The sequence below is a fragment of the Globicephala melas genome, chromosome 13 (genome assembly GCF_963455315.2).
Source record: "Globicephala melas chromosome 13, mGloMel1.2, whole genome shotgun sequence".
In the NCBI taxonomy this organism is placed as follows: Eukaryota; Metazoa; Chordata; class Mammalia; order Artiodactyla; family Delphinidae; genus Globicephala; species Globicephala melas.
In genome coordinates this window covers 70,511,303-70,529,186 of record NC_083326.1, presented here as the reverse complement: position 1 = coordinate 70,529,186, position 17,884 = coordinate 70,511,303, and the positions used below count along the sequence as shown (strand labels likewise).

The 17,884-nt window shown below is 51.2% G+C and overlaps 1 protein-coding gene across 1 annotated transcript in view; it reads left to right on the top strand.

The window, feature by feature from the left end:
* MYO18B (myosin XVIIIB) overlaps nucleotides 1-17,884 on the top strand; it is a 221,074-nt gene that overhangs the window by 43,894 nt on the left and 159,296 nt on the right. The window contains exons 12-16 of the mRNA XM_030859841.2: nucleotides 5,295-5,468; nucleotides 8,564-8,654; nucleotides 10,385-10,577; nucleotides 14,068-14,148; nucleotides 16,181-16,322. Of these exons, the coding sequence (XP_030715701.2) occupies nucleotides 5,295-5,468; nucleotides 8,564-8,654; nucleotides 10,385-10,577; nucleotides 14,068-14,148; nucleotides 16,181-16,322 (681 nt within the window). The remainder of the gene's footprint in view (nucleotides 1-5,294; nucleotides 5,469-8,563; nucleotides 8,655-10,384; nucleotides 10,578-14,067; nucleotides 14,149-16,180; nucleotides 16,323-17,884) is intronic.

The following is a 17,884-nucleotide window of genomic DNA, read 5'->3' as shown; positions in this document are numbered from 1 at the left end:
GGGAGGGCTAAATGAGGCAGCGGTGTCCAGCGCTCAAGCCCAGTGCCTGGCCCTGGGAAGGGGTACTGTAGGTGCTGCTGTGTGATGCTGTGATGTTAAGGCCGCCTTTGTAACACTGTTGGGCGTTTGCATTCTGATTCTTTTTCTTGGATGGGTGAGACAGAGGGTGGGTGACGGGTGGGGCACCAGGGAGCATTTCCTGCGGGTCACCGTCACATGTCCTTGTGTGATGTTTGCAGAAGAAGAGGCAGAGGATTCCTAGATGGTGTGCATGAAAGCCCATCGCCATCGCAGAGCCGAACCCTGGGCCCGCCTGCCACGGGGTCCTGTTTCCCACCCGTGACCGGCAGAATGGCTGCAGCCAAACGCACATGCCTGAAGTGATCTCTGCATTTGGCGTTGGGATCATTCTGGGCACAGCCTCCTCGCCTCCTGCTGTACGGCAGGAAAGCCTCCCGATAGAGTGTGTGAATCCCCTACGGGGTGGGCTACGAGGCGGGGAAAAATCCACAGACCCTCCCCTCCAAGATTTTTTTGGTCCTGTCTGTCTGTTTCCATCTCTGGCTCCTTGCCTCTCCCTCTCTGTGTCTCTCTGCCTCTCCCCCTTTTGTTTTCTCTTCTGTTTGATCTTTCCTGTTAGAGAAGGCAGCTCTGAGGTTCAGATGGGCTGGTTTGGGGGGGAGAGGGAAACACAGTGTTTCTCTCTCCCAAATCTTGGAGATCTGCCACTTTGGGCAGGGCTGGCCAGCAGCGAGAAATGTTCATTTCGTCGTTGACTCCTTGTTTCGTTTCATCACTCACCATATTAATGTTTATTGAAGGCTTCCTCGTGCCAGCTCTCTTAGGCCAGAGCAGTGACCACACAGACTTCTGCTGGCACAGAACAGCGGGCGGCTGCACACGGTGTGACATCAGCACGGGAGGGTGGGAATCCCCCTCTGCCCCTCACTCCTGGAACCACCTTGGACAGGAAACGAGACCTGACCTACTCCGTTCCATATCTGAATGATCTCAGGGGCTTAGAAGAGGAAAGCGATGAGGCGGGGGAAGTGCTAGCACAGTGCCTGGCACACGGCACACGCTCCCTGCTTGGTGGCTGTCCTCGCTCGTTTGGTGATGGCTTCGCGGGGGCTGGAGCCCTCTGTATACTGGCATCTCCAACCTCGGTGGCATTCCGAGGATAGCTCTGTCCCCGGCTTTGGGTAGGTTGGTGGAAGGTGCTGAGACCAGCGTGTGTCCGCCTTTCCTTGGAGGAGAAACGACCTCGGTGGGCTCAGAGTCCCTGGGCGTGACCGGCGTCCGGAGTTCACCAGTTCACTATCCCTTCCACACATGCTCTCGGTGAAGCACCAGACAGATCTTGTGGAGGAGTCCCTGCAGCCCCAGGACGGGGCAATCCGGGTTGGGGTGAATGGTGCCCTCTTTGGTTTTGCAGGTGGAGGAGGGAATTCAAATTTGTCCAGCACCTTCTCAGGGCCAGGTGCTCTGCTCAGAGCCTCACGTGCCACCATCTCGCCCAGTCCTTGCAGCCCAGCGAAGAGGTGTTTGAGGTTTTATGACTCCGTTTTGCAGATGAAGAAACTGAGGCTCAAAAAGGCTGTGAGACTGGTCCAAGGGCTGACAGCTGGGAATGACGGGAATGGGACCCAGACCCTGTCTGCTCTGGTGCCTGTGTTCCTGTCCAGTCCCCTTTCTCCTCACCGCAGGTGCTGCCCCAGGGTTCTCAGCCTCCACTGAGAAGGCGTGGCCTCCACCCAGGTCTGGACGAAGACAGAGGGGCCCATGGGGTTGGATTTGGTGCCTGGCCAGCCTTCGGGAGCTGGAAGCAGAAATACGTTTTCCCGGCAGAGCTCCCATGTGCCTCCTGGGTTTCACCAGCGGGACGCTGCTCAGCACACTTGGAAATATGCCCCTTAAGTCAGGCGGGACCTAGAGAGGCCTGCCCAGTCCATTTCCTGCTCCTCTTTTCAGAAACAGCCATTGCTGAGCCCCTTCATGAGCTCTCCCCAGCTCAGTGAGGCTATAGGTCACTGTGGGCAGAGTGTGGGAGACTGTTTCAGAGGGTGGCAGTGGAGGTGATGGGGCAGGAGAGGGGCAGGACGTTGCCCACCTAGACAGTCATCTCCTGTTTAATTCACTTTCAACCCCATCACAGGAAGAAGGAAATCTCATTCAGGGCTAGTAGCCTTTAACTCCTCTCTGTAATACTTGCTAATCTCCCTTTTTCAACAAAGAGAAAGCAGACCTCGGACTCCCAGGTAACTGTATCTAATTAGAATCTAATGGTATTTCTGTACACGTATTTATTTCTATTTTCTATCTGTGACGAGTGATCACAGTGTTGGTTCAGAAACTGGCCCCCACTGTGGTGGAGGGCAGGGAGAGACTGAAGAAAGAGGCAGCCACTCCAGATTGGTGGGTGGCAGGTGTAATATGCAAGGGACCTGACACGCAAGGCTTGTCTTGGATGCTGCAAGAAGGGTAGGTCTCCACCCCCGCCCGCCAGAGTCTTAAAGTTTATAGAGGCTGGAACTAGGCTCAGTCACGGAGACCCTCCCTCAAGGCTGTGTCCTTGTAACAGCTGCCACCGTGTGAGTGGGGGAGGGGCTGGAGGTATATTCCAAGGGCAGGGGAAGGGCTGAGGAGCTTCCAATTGCCCAGGGCCAGCTCGCAGGTCACCTGGTGGTCACATCCTCCTTCAACAAATGGATTCTTGTTTAAGTTAGTGCTATAACATTTCCTTTCACAAGGTATTTATGTCCGTGAAAAAGATCAGTGAGTCCATTTAAAAGAAAGTCCTATTCAGGGACACAAGGATTTGACAGATTTCCTAAAGGTGACATTGCAAGGATTGATTTTGGGGAGATAGTTCTTCCACTTAGTCTGATTTCTGGTGACTTTTCCGAATCAGTTTTCTCATCTGTAAAATGGGAATAATACTGCTTTTGAGGACTTTTGTGAAGATTCAATAATAGTAATAATAATAAGAAGAAGTAATTACAACTTGCACGTATTGAGTTTTTTTCTGTGTCACCCCTGGAACTCCAAGACAGACTTTCTGACTCCAAAAGCCATGAGCTGAACAAAGATGACATGTTGAATAAAATGGGGTCACTGAGTGGTAACTGCTATCATCACCATCACCACTGTCATCATCACCATCATCTTATCTCCACCATCACCTCCACCATCATCACCACGTCATCACCACCATCGTTGTTACCTTCTTCACCATTTTTTAAAGTGGCAGGGACTTTGCTGGTGGCTCAGTGGTTAAGAATCCGCCTGCCAATGCGGGGGACATGGGTTCGATCCCTGGTCCGGGAGGATCCCACATGCCGCAGAGCAACTAAGCCCATGCGCCACAACTACTGAGCCTGCGCTCTAGAGCCCGCAAGACACAACTGCTGAGCCTGTGAGCCACAACTACTGAAGCCCATGCACTCTAGGGCCCACGTGCTGCAACTGCTGAGCACACGTGCCGCAACTACTGAAGCCTGCATGCTCTAGGGCCCGCGTGCCGCAACTACCGAACCCACACGCTGCAACTCCTGAAGCCCATGTGCCTAGAGCCCATGCTCCGCAACAAGAGAAGCCACTGCAATGAGAAGTCCGAGCACCGCAATGAAGAGTAGGCCCCGCTCACCGCAACTAGAGAAAGCCCGTGCGCAGCAACAAAGACCCAATGCAGCCAAAAAGAAAAAAAAATTTTTTAAAAATTAAAATAAAGTGGCAGGACTTTTTTACAAGCCATGTAACCTCTCTGGCAAAGCTGAGATTCAGTCTCTAAAATGGAGGTAATAAAATGCTGTTCTTGAGATAATCAGTGCAGAATAACGGGCATGTAGGAGGACCTCGATAAGCAGTGGCCAGAGCTCCTTCGTCCTGGGTATCGTCAAGGCCCCAGATAAAGTCTTTTTCCAAATTTCCACATTTTTCTTAGACCAGGTGTCTAGATTCTTTAAGATGTCTGTTTGAAGAATTGGGCCCTTAAGATCTCTTTCTGATGGATTGAGAAATCTCTGTTGGCAGCTGTGATTCTTATTTCAAAGAAGGAAGCACATTTATGGGAAGATAGGAGTTGGGAGGAAATTACTTAAGGATGGAACTAGTGTTTGCTTTAATAAGTCATTATTTTTTAAAATTTGGATTACAAAGTTAGTGCAGAACCACTGCAGAAAGTTTGGAAAATAAAAAGTTCCCCCTACCCTCTGATTGTTCGTATTTGGATATATTTCCTTTTCGTTATTTGTCTTCATAGCAGTTTAGAGTGATTTACACAATTGATGTCATACTGTGGCGTGATTTTCTAGTCCATTTCATTTAACATTTTGAAAATAAGAATTGACCATGTTGTACGGTCTTTGTGGCTGATATTAAGTGGCATTATAATAGTCCATAGAGAGGTTCCCCACTGCTTCTCCAACCTCGTCTGGTTACTCCCCTCCCCGCTTACATCCCAGCCACGCTGACCTTCTTGGCACTTCCCTAACACATCATGCTCATTCCTGCCTCAGGGCCTTTGCACCACCTCCTCCTTCTGCCTCTAAAGCGCTTCCCTGGTTCTTTGTGTGGCCAACTCCTTCTCATCTTTCATACCCCCAGTCCACCTGTCACATCCTCATACAGAGCCGCCTCTGACCACCACGCATCCGTAGCCACTCCTCAGTTTCTCTTGACCCCATCACCCTGCTTTATTTTCTCCTTAGAGGGAAAAAATAACTTTATAATTGCATCACCTGAAATATTTATTTATTTGCTTACTTGTTTATTGTCTCCCTCTCTCAAAAGACTGTAAGCTCCGTGAGGGCAGACACTTTGTCTGTCTTGCTCATCACCGATTTCCCAGAGGCTGACACAGTGCCTGTTCCATAGTAACAGCTCCAGAAATATGTATTGAATAAAGGGGAGGGTGGTTAGATGGTTGGATGTGTGGCTGGGTGGGTAGCTGAGTGGCTGGGTCAGTGGGTGGCAGGGGTGGTGGATGGATAGGTAAGTGGATATGTGGGTGGGTAAGTCTTACCATTCCCCAGTTCCATGTTTAGAGTGTTCCCCATGGTATTTTTAATTGCTTTGGGAAAGTGAGCAATGCAGATGACAGGGAAATGGGACAAACATGTCTCTTGGGAAAGCGTCTCCTGCCCGGGGCCATCAGCTGGGGGCCCAGGCCTGGGCAGTTGTTCAGGCTCTTGCTGAGGGTGGGAGGTGGCGAGATTCTCCGAGGTGTTCTTGGACGCCCGCCCACCACCCACCCAGGACCTCACCACCCTCCTCCTGCTCTGTCCCCTGCACAGTGGGCCGGAAGCAGTTCATGCACTTCGAGTCGGCCAGCCATGCGGCAGAGGCCCTGGGCTGTGAGTACGAGGAGCTGAACACGGCCACCTTCAAGCACCACCTGCGGCAGATCATCGAGTGCATGACGTCTGGGCCGAGCCGCCGGGGTCAGGAGGATGAGGGGGCCAGCTCAGGTATCGCGCTGCTGCCTCTCTGGGTGGGCTGCGTCCCTGCGGGGCCAGCCCCTGGGGACACACCAGCACCCTTTCACTGTCCATCGAGGACTTCCTGAGGGTCTACGGTGTGCAGACCTTCTAGGTGTAGGGGAAACCACTCCCCTGGAAATGGACTTGGCTCCTTCTGACGCTGTGCTTATGGTCAGCTAGTTAGCTCTGCCCAGGGGTCAAAGGCTGCTGAAACCCAGGAGGGGGCCCTATGCTGCAAAGAGGGGACGCTGTGGATGGTGCCAAGGGACCAGTGCACTTCCAGTGGATGTTGTGTTTGCTGAGCCCCTACGCTGTAGGCAGAAGACTCACCTCTCAGTTTGAGGAACAGAAATAAGGCCAGGATGGTTGGCCCAGCTGGGAGGACAGTAGATAAGGTTGGAGAGCTCAGTGGAGTCAGCTGACACAATAGTCTGTAAACTAGGGGTTTTCTGCTCAGACCAAGGGAAGCCATGGAGGGACACAGGCAGGCGAATGGCATGATTTGTTGTATTCATGAAGCTCAGCCTGGAGGAAGATCAGGGAATGAGTGGGAATGGGTACAAGTCACCTTGGTGAGGTGATGGAGGTGGGAGCAGATGGGATGCGGTGGACCAGTTCAAGGTCTAGTTTACAGTTAGAGCTGATGGCATGGGCCCTAGGTGGAAGCAGGGGGCCAGGACACCTTCTAGGACTTTCGCCTGAGCAGCAGGAGGAATGGGGGTGCTTGAAAAGACCCGGGGGAAAAGCAGGAGCTTTGAACTGCACCTGCTAGAGTGAGGTGTGCTGAGTCCCAGGTCTGCAGCTTCTGCAGCCAGATGCTGTGGCTGCGGAAGGTGAGGGCAGAGGGACCCCGTGGAGCCCCAGGGCTCGCTGCACACTCTCTCAAGAGAAGCTCTCCCGGAGACCACAGTCTGGGCTTAGTGGGTAGCACTGTTTGGAACTGTGGTTTGGGGTCCTTCTCTTAGAGGCCCCTCGGATCCCCGTGGCTGCTCTACCTGCCAGGGACTTCAGCTTGATGGCTGGTGTCACCGAGACTCCACTGCCTTCCAGGTCTGTGCTCTGGTGTCAGCTGGGGTCTGCTTAATGGTTACACCTCCTCTCGGACACAGGCACACACACATACCATGCACAGGCACGCGCACACATGCATGTGCGCGCACCATCACATGCACACAATGCACATATGTGCACACACACACACGTACGAGCACAGATGTGTGCACACGCTGCTTGGTGAAGCTGAGTCATCCTCTCAGGCTGAGGTCTCAAGGGTAGATGTTAAGCAGGCAGGGGACCGGCAAGCTTATGAGAGATGCTGGGAGGCTGTGGGTTGCCTAGCAACGACCCAGGTTGGGGGCAGAGTTAAAGCAGGGATGGGAAATGCTTTGGGGTTGCAGTGGGCTGCCTGGAATGTACAAGCAGAACTGTTTCTCTAGACACTAGTGTGTGCAGATTTGGAAATTGTGTTTCCAATTCTGTGGATGGAAGCAAAACCTAAGGGTCAATATTTGTGATCTGAGCCCTCCACTCCTTATCCCGCTATGCTCAGTGACCCCTAATCAAGGCTGGCTGTTCTAATGGGACCAGTGTGTGTATTTATACAAAATTGGGGATGCCATTATAATAATTTTCTAAGCTTTTTTAATTCCTCCTAACGCTATGGGCAGGCACTTTTCCATCTCATTCAGTATTCTTCTAGACCTGACTTTAAGTATTCCTTTGTATGGATGGACTACAAATTATCTAACCCGTTTCCTATTGTTGGATGTTCAGGTTGTCTCAAAAAAGTGATTTTATTTTGCCAATTTAAGCAACAATTGGGAGAACATACATACTTAGAAATCTTTGTTGCTCTGAATTATTTCATTAGAATAAAATCCTAAGAGTGAAGTTAAGTCCAAGTATATGAACATGTTATGGCTTCTACTATAAAATTGCCAAATTTCCCTCTAGAAAGAGGGAACAACAGATATTTACTGAGTAACTACTACGTGTCAGGAATTGGGGGTTTGGAGCCAGCAAACCCAGAGGTAGCCCTCACCCTCAGGGCGCTCCCTGCCTGGGTTGCGGGGCGGGGGAGATGCAGGTTAACGAAATAACCACAAAGTGCAGGTGTGCTGTGGGCAGTGCTGTAAAATCAGGGTAGATCTGTCCTCCTGTGTCCGGTTTACTTCACTTAGCATGACATCCTCCAAGTTCATCCGTGTTGTAGCAAATGGCAGCATTTCCTTCTTTTTTTTTTTCTTTTTTTTTTTTACTGTTGAATAATATACTACTCACGTCAGAAATCTCAAAAAGTCAAACTCATAGAGGCAGAGAGTAGAATGGTGGTTACCAGGGCGGTGGAGGGAGGGGGAAATGGGACATTTTGATCAAAGGGCACATAGTTTTATTTATGCAAGATGAATAAATCCTAGAGGGTAGATGAATATCTCTACTGTACAGCAAAGTCCCTGTAATTAACAATACCATGTTCTGTACTTAAAAGTTTGTTAATCTTATGTTAAAAGTTCCTATCTCACATGCGTGTGCGCGCGCGCACACACACACACACACACACACACACACACACAAAGAGGGAGGGAAGAAACTTTTAGAGGTGATGGTTATGTTTGTGGTGTGTTTATGGTGATGGTGTCATGGGTGTATACTTCAAACTCATCAGGATGTATACATTAAAAATGTACAGGTCTTTTGGTATGTCAATCATGACTTCAGTGTGAAAAATAAATAAAATTTTCAAAAAAGCAAGGTAGACCTGGGAATTGGCTTAATGGGGTGGTGGTGGTGGTCAAGGCAGGCTTCCCTGAGGAGGTGACGTTGGGTTGAGCCCTGAGGGTTGAGCAGGAGATCACAGTGGAGGTTAGGGAGGTAGGGCCAGGTCACACAGGACCCTGGAAGACTTGGTAGGACACTTGAACTTGGTCCTAAGATCGTAAGTCATTTCAGCAGTAGGGGGAGGTGTGTGTGTGCGGTGGGGGAGGATGCACTAAGGCCAGTAGTGATGGCACTGGAGCGACGACCTCGGCCCCAGGCAAGGTCCTGACCACGGGATGTCAACCCGCCCCTCTTCCCCACTGTAGCGCTCAAGATGACAGGAGTGGAGTGTGTGGAGGGCATGGCCTCGGGCCTGTACCAAGAGGTCTTTGCCGCCGTGGTCTCGCTCGTCAACAGGTAATGGCAACCTTCTCCTGGTTACAGAGGCAGCCTGTTTGCAGTGTATGAACGAGCCCAAACCTGGGGAGTCTGGGGAGTTTAGCAGAGTGGGGTTTTGTTGAGCTGGAGAGGGGCTTGTTGAGCTGTGTCTTATGGTGCTGGGTTTAAATTCCACCTTGGCCACCTGTGGGCTGTGTGACTTCGGCGAATCACTTCACCTCTCTGACCTTTCCTTCTGCATCTGTAAAAATGACTCTTTCCTTCAGGGTCACTGTAAGGATTAAAAGAAATCAGTAAAAAATTAAACAATAAAGTAAAAAAGAAATAGTGTCTGTAAACAGCTCTTCCTAATCGTGATCATAAAATACTGCAGGTAGTACTGCCGGGAGCCTCTGTCTTCTACCGTGGTGAGTGCTGCTGTGAGCCCCGGGAAATCTTTAAGCAGTTCCAGTGTGGCCAAACCAGAGCTGGGGCAAGGGCTTCCCTCCCTCCTCTGTGAAAGCAGGAGGCGTAACTAGGCTTCTGACATCCTGTTAAGGGGATGAGGCTGGTGTGTAGCAACAGTGCAGGTGGGGTTCTCCACAGACACAGAATTGGCCCCCTCTCGTGCTGCTGGAGTAATTACCCTCTGAGACCACAGACACATTATCTAGAAACCAGGGGGATCATGCGTGCTCAGGGGAAGAAGTATTTATTGGTGAACTGCCAGTGGAGGGCGGCTGCTTCCTGGTTGGTTCTGGGAGCCTGCCTCCATAAAATGGGTGTATTGGTGATAACGATACCCACTACCCTTACATTTATGAGCACCTAGAAGGCGTCTGGCTTTCTGAACATTAACTGATTTAATCTTCATGCATGTCTATGTGGTGGCTGATCTTACTGGCCCCATTTTACAAATGGAAAACCTCAGCAAATAACAGCAAAGAGCTCAGGTTTAAACTAAGGGCCCTCCGAAGTGTATAGCTGGTCACGCTAATGATAATAATAACAGAAAACACACTGACCGCTTTACCACGTTCAGAGCCGTGGATGTCTTATCACATCCAACCCTCCCAACAGCCTTCTAAGTTCATCTCCATCATTAGCCCTTTCACAGCTGAGTTTCAGAGAGGTCAGGCAACTCTCCCAAGACACACAGCCCCTCCGTGGCTGGGCGAGGGTTGGAGCCCACGTGTGACTTTCTCCAGAGTCTCTTAACTCCTGCTTTTTGATGTGAATAATCCCTTCTCTGTCCCCCTGATAGATTTGTCAAGAGGCTCCAAGGAGGTGATGGCTTGAGAGATCTTTGTAAACTGAGACAGGCACTGAACAAAATTGTTTTTCTATAGCAGCGTGTCACTAAGCAAGAAAAGGAGACTTTAGTCCTAACTTTATAGCCAATTTGTGGTGCGACCTTAAGTCATTTCTCCACTCTGGGCCTGGTAGAGAGAGTACGTTTCCTGAAGGCCTGCGGTGTCCATGGGAGGCACTTTCCATATTTCAACTCCTTCTCTTCTTACTGCAGCCCCTGGGGTCATCCTACTCATCCCTACCACCATTTAACAGTGGGGGGAAACCCATGCTCAGAGAGGTTAAGTAACTTTCCCAAGGTCACACAGCCTGCAAGTGGTGAGATCTGCTGGATCTGCAGACCCGCCCAGCATGCTGCTCTGGTTTCTCCATCTCTGTGATGCAGGGGTGTGGGAGGCTTGGACCAATGGGGTTTTAAGAGTCCTTGTCCTCTCGGGGCCCCTCTCCTTTCCCCCCAGATCCTTCTCCTCCCACCACCTCTCCATGGCCTCCATCATGGTGGTGGACTCTCCAGGCTTTCAGAACCCCCGGCACCAGGGCAAAGACCGGGCCGCCACCTTTGAGGAGCTGTGCCACAATTACGCTCACGAGCGCTTGCAGCTGCTTTTCTACCAGCGGACCTTTGTCTCAACGCTGGAGCGATTCCAGGAGGTATGGCTGGGCTGGGGCGGGGCCTTCGCAGTGGCTCAGTGAGGGCGTGAGGCTGGGCGGGACAGGGGAGGGCGTGGTTATCTGGTCCTCCAGTAGGCTTTAGTTTCATCCTGTCTGGTCCCTCGATGATTAAAACCCAAACTCCAGGCCTGGCTCCTGGGCCTCTGCTGCTCCCCTGTCTCCCTCTACAGCCCAGTCTCCAGCCACGGCCCCCGCACCTTACAGTCCAGAACTTGGGGTTCCCCAGGCCTCACTCCCACCGCTGTCCCTTGTTTACACTGACCTCTTCCTCCTCGCCCACATACCCAAGCTGAATCCTCCTCCAGCAGTTAGTTTGTATCTTCCCTGTGGAAGGCCCTTCGTGCCCGGTTGTGGGTAAAAATAGTGGGTTTGCACACCTTTTGGATCATAATGTGGGAGCATCTAGGAAAGGTGAAGATGCAGTTCCCTTTCTAGGAGGCCCCCCGGAGAGACTCTGTATATGTGAACCAGGAAACCTGTACAGGCACGTCCCTGCCTGCCCTCCTTTACTTATACTTAAAAAAATTTTTTTGAACTATAACATTTACACAAATAAGTGCCTGAATCAGAAGTGTACAGCTTAGTGAATTTGTCCAACCATGCACACTCATTGCAGCTACCACCCAGGATAAAAGGAGAGAACATCGCCAGCACCCCAGACGCCCCCTAGCATCTGCTCCCTCCTTCCTCCCTGAAGGGGACCCCTTTGGCTCCAGCAAGTGCTAATGGCAAAATATGAGAAATGATCATATTGTTTATTAGTAGGATAATGGGTATTAAAATTATGGTCATTTCTTTGGTTGGAGCCCAGACAGCAATAAACATGAAAACGTCAATATGAATAAATCTTAAACACATGGCATTGCTGAGACCTGGGGTCTCACCTTAACTCTGTCACTTATTGGCTGTGTGGCCTTCGGAAAGTCACTCACCCTCTCTGAACCTCAATTTTATCACATGTAAAATAGAAATAGCAATACTCCTGTATCAGTTACCATTTCCCGCAATAATTCTGCATAATAAACTGTCCCAACACATAGTAGCTTAAATAATAACCTTTTGTTATTGCTCGCAGGTCTGTGGATTGCCTAGGTAGCTATTCTGGTCTTGGCTGGGAGAGCATGTGCCTGTGGTCAGAGGCAGGTTGGGTAGATGGCTCTTGGCTGGCTCTCCCCTGTGTCTGGAGGTCAGCTGGCCATGAGCTGATCCAGGCAGCCCTTTGGCTAGGATGACTCACCTGTGCTCCAGGAGTGCCCTGTCCTCCAGCAGGTTAGCTCAGGCTGTTCTCATGGCGCTGGGCAGGGGTCCAAGAGAGTGAGCAGGAGTGCTCAGGGCCCCTTGGGACCAAGACTTGAAACTGGCAACGTCACCTCTGCTGTAATCAGTTGATCACAGCAAGTCCAAGGCTGAGCCCTGACTCACGGGGTGGGGAAATGGCATCCACTTCTTGATGGGAGAAACTTCCGTATCTGTACCGAGAGTGTGGATACGGGGAAGGGGAGAGGTGGCGGTTATTTTCACAGTCATTTTTACCGTACTGCCTAAAGGGGCTGTTCGGAGCATTTGATGAAGTGGGATAGAGAAATGCATAATGTGTATTAGGCATTCCACATATAGTAGCAGCCATCATATTTTTTTGTCCCATAATATTTCACTTATTTCTGATGATCAGAGTAAAACATGTTTTTTATTTAAAAACTGGAAAGTGCGTATAAGTGTCAAGAAGCAGAAAACACAATCTCTTTTAGCCCCACCACCCAGAGGCAGCCACTGTTACCACTGCCCTGTCTGTGTCTTACACCAGCCATTTTTCCATATATGGTCTTCCCTACAGATTCCCCATCCATCTGTACACACGAGTTTATAGTCTTTTTCCTCAGCATTATGTTATTCACATTTCCTCACTCCATTCACAGCTCTTAGTAAGGATGCATGTTTGTGGTTATGTCTGATTCTGTCTGAACTCTCTTTTGGCCATCTGAGTTATTTCCATGTTTATGGTGTTATAAACAGCGTTGTGATGAACATCTTTGAGCATAGCATTATCTGGATATTTCTGGTTACTTTTATATGCCAACTCTTATTATCCATAGTTTTTTTGCTCCATCCAGCACCCAGCACTCAGCCCAGCGCTTATTAGGTACTCAGTAAATATTAGAAAAGTTTGCCCTGAATTATCAGTTCCTGATAAAGCTCTCACCATGATTGCTGGCCACCCTGAGGATGAACAGTATTAGGATGTTATTGGGATGCTGGTCTATATCCTTTCTTCTCACACAAAGGCTAAGGGGTGATGATAGAAAACAAAAAGAACCCAATTAAAAATGGGCAAAGGAGTTGAATAGATATTTCTCCAAAGAAGATATACAGATGGTCCATAAACACACGAAAAGATGTTCCGCATCACTAGTTCAGGGAAATGCAAATCAAAACCACATTGAGATACCATTTCACACCCACTAGACTAAAAAGAGTAAGAAGTGTTGGGGAGGATGTAGAGAAGCTGGAACCCTTGTGCACAATAAAAATGGTGCAGCTGCTGTGGAATACAGTATGGTGTTTTCTCAGAAAATTAAAAATAGAACTATCATTTGATCCAGCAATTCCACTTCTGGGTATCTACCCAGAAGAATTTCAAGCAAGGTCTCGAAGAGATATTTGTATACCTATGTTCACAGCAGTATCGTTTGTAACAGCCCAAAGGTAGAAGCAACCCGAGTGTCCATCAGTGGATGAATGGATAAAGAAATGTGATCTCTTCACACAAGGGGCTATTATTCAACCATAAAAAGGAAGGAAATTCTGACACATGCTACGACTGGATGAACCTTGAGGACATTGTGCTAAGTGTGCAATAATCCAGTCACAAAAGGACAAATCCTGTACGATTTTCTTCATACGAGGTATTTGTAGGAGTCAGATTCATAGACACAGAAATAGGGAGAGGGAAATGGGGAGTTGGTGTTTAATGGGTGCAGAGTTTCGGTTTTGCAAGGTAAGAAACGTTTTGGAGATGGATGGTGGTGACAGTTACACAACAGTGTGAATGTACTTTACACCAATGAACTGTGCACTTAAAAATGATTTAAATGTTAAATTTTATGCCATGTCTACTCTTACCATGATTAAAAACAAATAATAAAAAATGGCCTTGGGGCTTCCCTGGTGGTGCAGTGGTTGAGAGTCCGCCTGCCGATGCAGGGGACACGGGTTTGTGCCCCGGTCCGGGAAGATCCCACATGCTGCGGAGCGGCTGGGCCCGTGAGCCATGGCCGCTGAGCCTGCACGTCCGGAGCCTGTGCTCTGCAGCGGGAGAGGCCACAGCAGTGAGAGACCCGCGTACCACACACACACAAAAAAAATGGCCAAGGTGTGACGATGGAAGTCCTCACTTTTCTTTGCTCCTTCAGAAGTTTCTTCCCCTTCAGCTCGTGGAAGGAGCTAATGCTGAACTTCTGTGACTCTCTAGGAGGATGTCCCTGTGCAGTTTGAGCTCCCGGAGCCATCCCTGGGGACCACGGTGGCCGCTGTCGATCAGAGTCCTTTGCAGGTAACACGGCCTCTCAGGTGTCGCACGGCCTTTAGAAATCCTGGCAGATTTGAGCCTTTGAGCTACTAGATCTCAAAACTGCCTGCACCTGGCATGACCCAGGAATCGTTAAAAACACAGACGGCTGGGACCCACTCCCTGATTCTGCGTTGATTGGTCTGGGGGGTGTGGCCTGGGCAAAGAATATTTAAATCCCAGCAGGTTGAGAATCTGAGTCTGCATCTTAGAACGCACCCACACTTGGACTGTGGTCTGAGCTGAGGGGAGTCCAGGGCCGGTGCCCAGTGGTCTCCAGCCCTGTCACCTGGAAAGTTCGGGTGTTCAGCAGAAGGTGCTGTGCCCAGCAGAGACTGGGACCGTAGGGGCCCCTGGGGGATGGAGAGCGGGGGCGATGGTGGATCCAGGCCCTTGAGCTTCTTGGAGGCAGACAGGCTTTAGTTTGGGGGAGACCTGAGTCGTTACCTCCCTTTCCCCAGCCCCAGAACCCACTGTGCTGACCCCAGATCTGCACCTATGCTCAACCGTCTCCCAGAGCTGCCCTCGGCCATTGCTCATCTTGGTGTGAAAGTGCTTGGGCCATGGAACTTGCTGGGCTCCGGTCCGATCTTGGTGACCTTGGGCACGTCACTTAACCTCTCCAAGCCTCAGCTTCCTCATCACCCAAGTGGGAACGATAGATGGTGTCCCCTGGGTTGTCGTGAACGCCCGTGGTATCTGGCACGTAAAGCCCCTGCAGGGTGTGTGGCACACAGTAGGTGTCCCACAGGTTGCGTCTCTCCTGCACTTGGACACCTTGTCCTGGTCCCTTGGCTTCTCTGGGCTCGCAGCAGGCTGTGCCTGCCCCTGCAAAGCGCTCTCAGTCTGTGCGCCCAGCCGGCCCCTCACGCCTGCTGCTACTTCCTGCTGGCACCTCTCGGCTGGTTCCCCGTCCCCGTCCTGCTTCCTCACCTGGGAGGGGCAGGCCTGAAGGGACCACCCGGGCAGTGCAAGGAGGGAAGGACCATGGCATCCCTGGGCCCCCTGGGCAGTGGCTGGAACAGCTGCCTTCTGGGGATGGGCTGACTGTAGGTTTCAACCCCAGCAAATAAGGCCAAGGTGAAGATTCAGGATACCTGGGATCCAGGTCCACTTCTGCCCCTGGGCCTCTCCATGTGACCCTGGACGTGTCCCTTCCCCTCTCTGGACCCCTCTCAGCGGGGTGTGGACTAATATTCCTGAATTAGGGTGACCAGCTGTGCTGATTTGCCAGGGACTTTGCTGGCCTCAGCACTGAAATCCTTACGTCCTGGGAAGCCCCTGGCCCCAGGCACACTGGGACCGTTGGCCATCATATGCATCACATTCCCACTTTAACCACTTGGCACCATTTTCAGATGTGTCAGCCCGCTGTGGGCCCTCAGATGAGTCCCGCAGACTCTCCAGGCCTCTTTCAGTTTCCCGTATGCAAAGCTTCAGGGTCGCCTGGATGGTCTCTGACGCTGGGAGCTAGATTTAGAATTCCGCGTCTGTGCCCCTGAACCAACTTCACCTTCTGTAAGACATGCTTTGGGAACTTTTTTTTGCCCCTCAAGATTTTAGTTTAAAAAAGTACAAAGACTTCTAAGAGGAAGTGATGCAGATGGGATTAATCCTTTCATGTTTGGCTGTGCACGAATAGACCAGCTGCCTGTGTGGAGCCAGAGATGTGTAGTTTATAGAGTGCTCGCCCTTATTAAACCCTCACGACAGCCCTCGGAGGAAAGTATTACCACTCTCCATCTTGCAAAAGAGGAAAAATGAGGCTCAGAGAGGTGCAGTTAAGTTGCCCAAGGTCACCCTGGCAATGAAGACAGGCAGGATCTGGACCCCTTGTAACCAAGAGGCTGTTAGTTTTGTGGCTTCGACACTGAGGGTCTTGCAGTGAGTGGGAGTGTGGATCTAGGCCTGTGATGCCTGGGAGGCAGGTGCCCCCGACTCCCACGGGTGGGAAGGGAAACCCGGGCCTGGCCTCCGTCAGGGGATCAGGACTCCTCAGTGTATCCTGATCTGCCAGGTCCGCTTGCCAGCCGGAGGAGGTGCTGAGGACGCCAGGGGCCTCTTCTGGCTCCTGGATGAGGAGGTCCGGGTGGAGGGCTCCGGGGACAGCGTGGTGCTCGAGCGCCTCTGTGCCGCCTTTGAGAAGAAAGGCGCTGAAGGTGAGGGAGCGAGTCGGGGCGGGGTGCCGAGTCCAGCCTGGGGTTAGAATCTGTCTTTGTCAACGCCCCAACGAGGCCTGCACGGCAGGGTGGGGAGTCTGAGTGCAGGAACGTCCGTGCACGTGCCTGGGTGTGCTTTCGTTCATCTGTGTGTTCATTCGTTCATGTATTCCTCAAGTGTCCTGAGCAGCTACCGTGTGCTGGGTACCATTCTATATGGCAACAAATGCACTGATGGGCTCCGTGTCCTTGCTGGGGGGAGTCGGGGACAGGGGGAGATGACAGCCTAACACATAAGCACGTGTGTGGCCGCTGAGCCTGAGATGGCAGGCTGGGGTTTGGTGGTGGGCAGCAGGCAGACCTCATTTCTCTGGGAGCCGGGGGCCCTCGGGGGGGAGGTGTGCAGGTAAATCTGACAGAGGGCAGGGAGCGCAGTACAAGACAAGGCAGGAGATGTCATCTGGGCTCAGACCTCAAGCCCTTGCAGGCCTCACAGAAAACGTTGGTCTTAACCCAAGAGCAATGAGAAGCCATGAAGGATTCTAGGCAGTGGCGGGTATGGTCAGATTCATGTTCTAGGAAGTTCACCCAGACTGCAGTGTGGAGACACGATAGGAAGGAGGCCAGGGAGGTGAGAGCGGAGCTGCCTGCCCCGGGGAGGTGGGCAGACTATGGAGGTACCGAGCAGGCAGCGTCCCCAGCACTGGGTGATGGGCTGGACTGGCAGGAGGAAAAGTGTGAGGCGAGATGGACACTTCGAGCTGGGACAGCGAAATCAGAGACCACAGGGTTTGGCACGTGTCAGCCTCAAGTTCAAGTCCGGCTATTCGTACTTTCACCAACGTGGCACCGAACAGATCTCATGTAGTCTTGAGCAATGGGGTTGGAGCTCGCCCTGGCCTCCCTTTCACCAGAATTTCCAGTGCTGTGACTGGGTGAGAGGATGTACCTGAGGAGCTTCGTCATCAGCGGCCAGGTGTGACGTCATTGATGAGGCCGAGGCTATTGATGCGAAGAAGATCATCCCTGTGGATGCACGAGCTGGAGGAATGCTGTCCGCGCTCCACGGGGGGCCCGTGCTCTGAGCTCTATGCAGCGTCTGGTAGAATTCTCTCACGTATTGGGAGGTCGATATTCTTACCCCCCAGGATGAGGAAAGTGAGCTCCAGAGAGAGGCTTGTAGAGACGCTTGTCTGACATCACGCAGAGGGTGAGTGTCAGAAGGCAGATTCGACACAAGCCTTGTCTGGATCTAAATCTCTGTGAGCCCCCCTCACCTGGGCAGCCCCAGGCATGTAAGAAGACAAATACACTCTGAGGTCTTTTAGGTCCTAAGTGACATGGTGGTCAGGATGTGGGGTCATTCATTCACTGGTTCATTCAACAGATATTTCAGGAGCACCTAAAATGTGGCCACTGCCCTAGGCCAGGAAATACATCTGTGAACAAAACAAAAATCTCCACCCCAAGGGACTGACATTCTAGCAGAGGAGATGTATGATAAAGCAAAAAAAAAAAACAAAAAACCTGTAAGATGTTGAGGACCACAGTTCTGGTTTAGA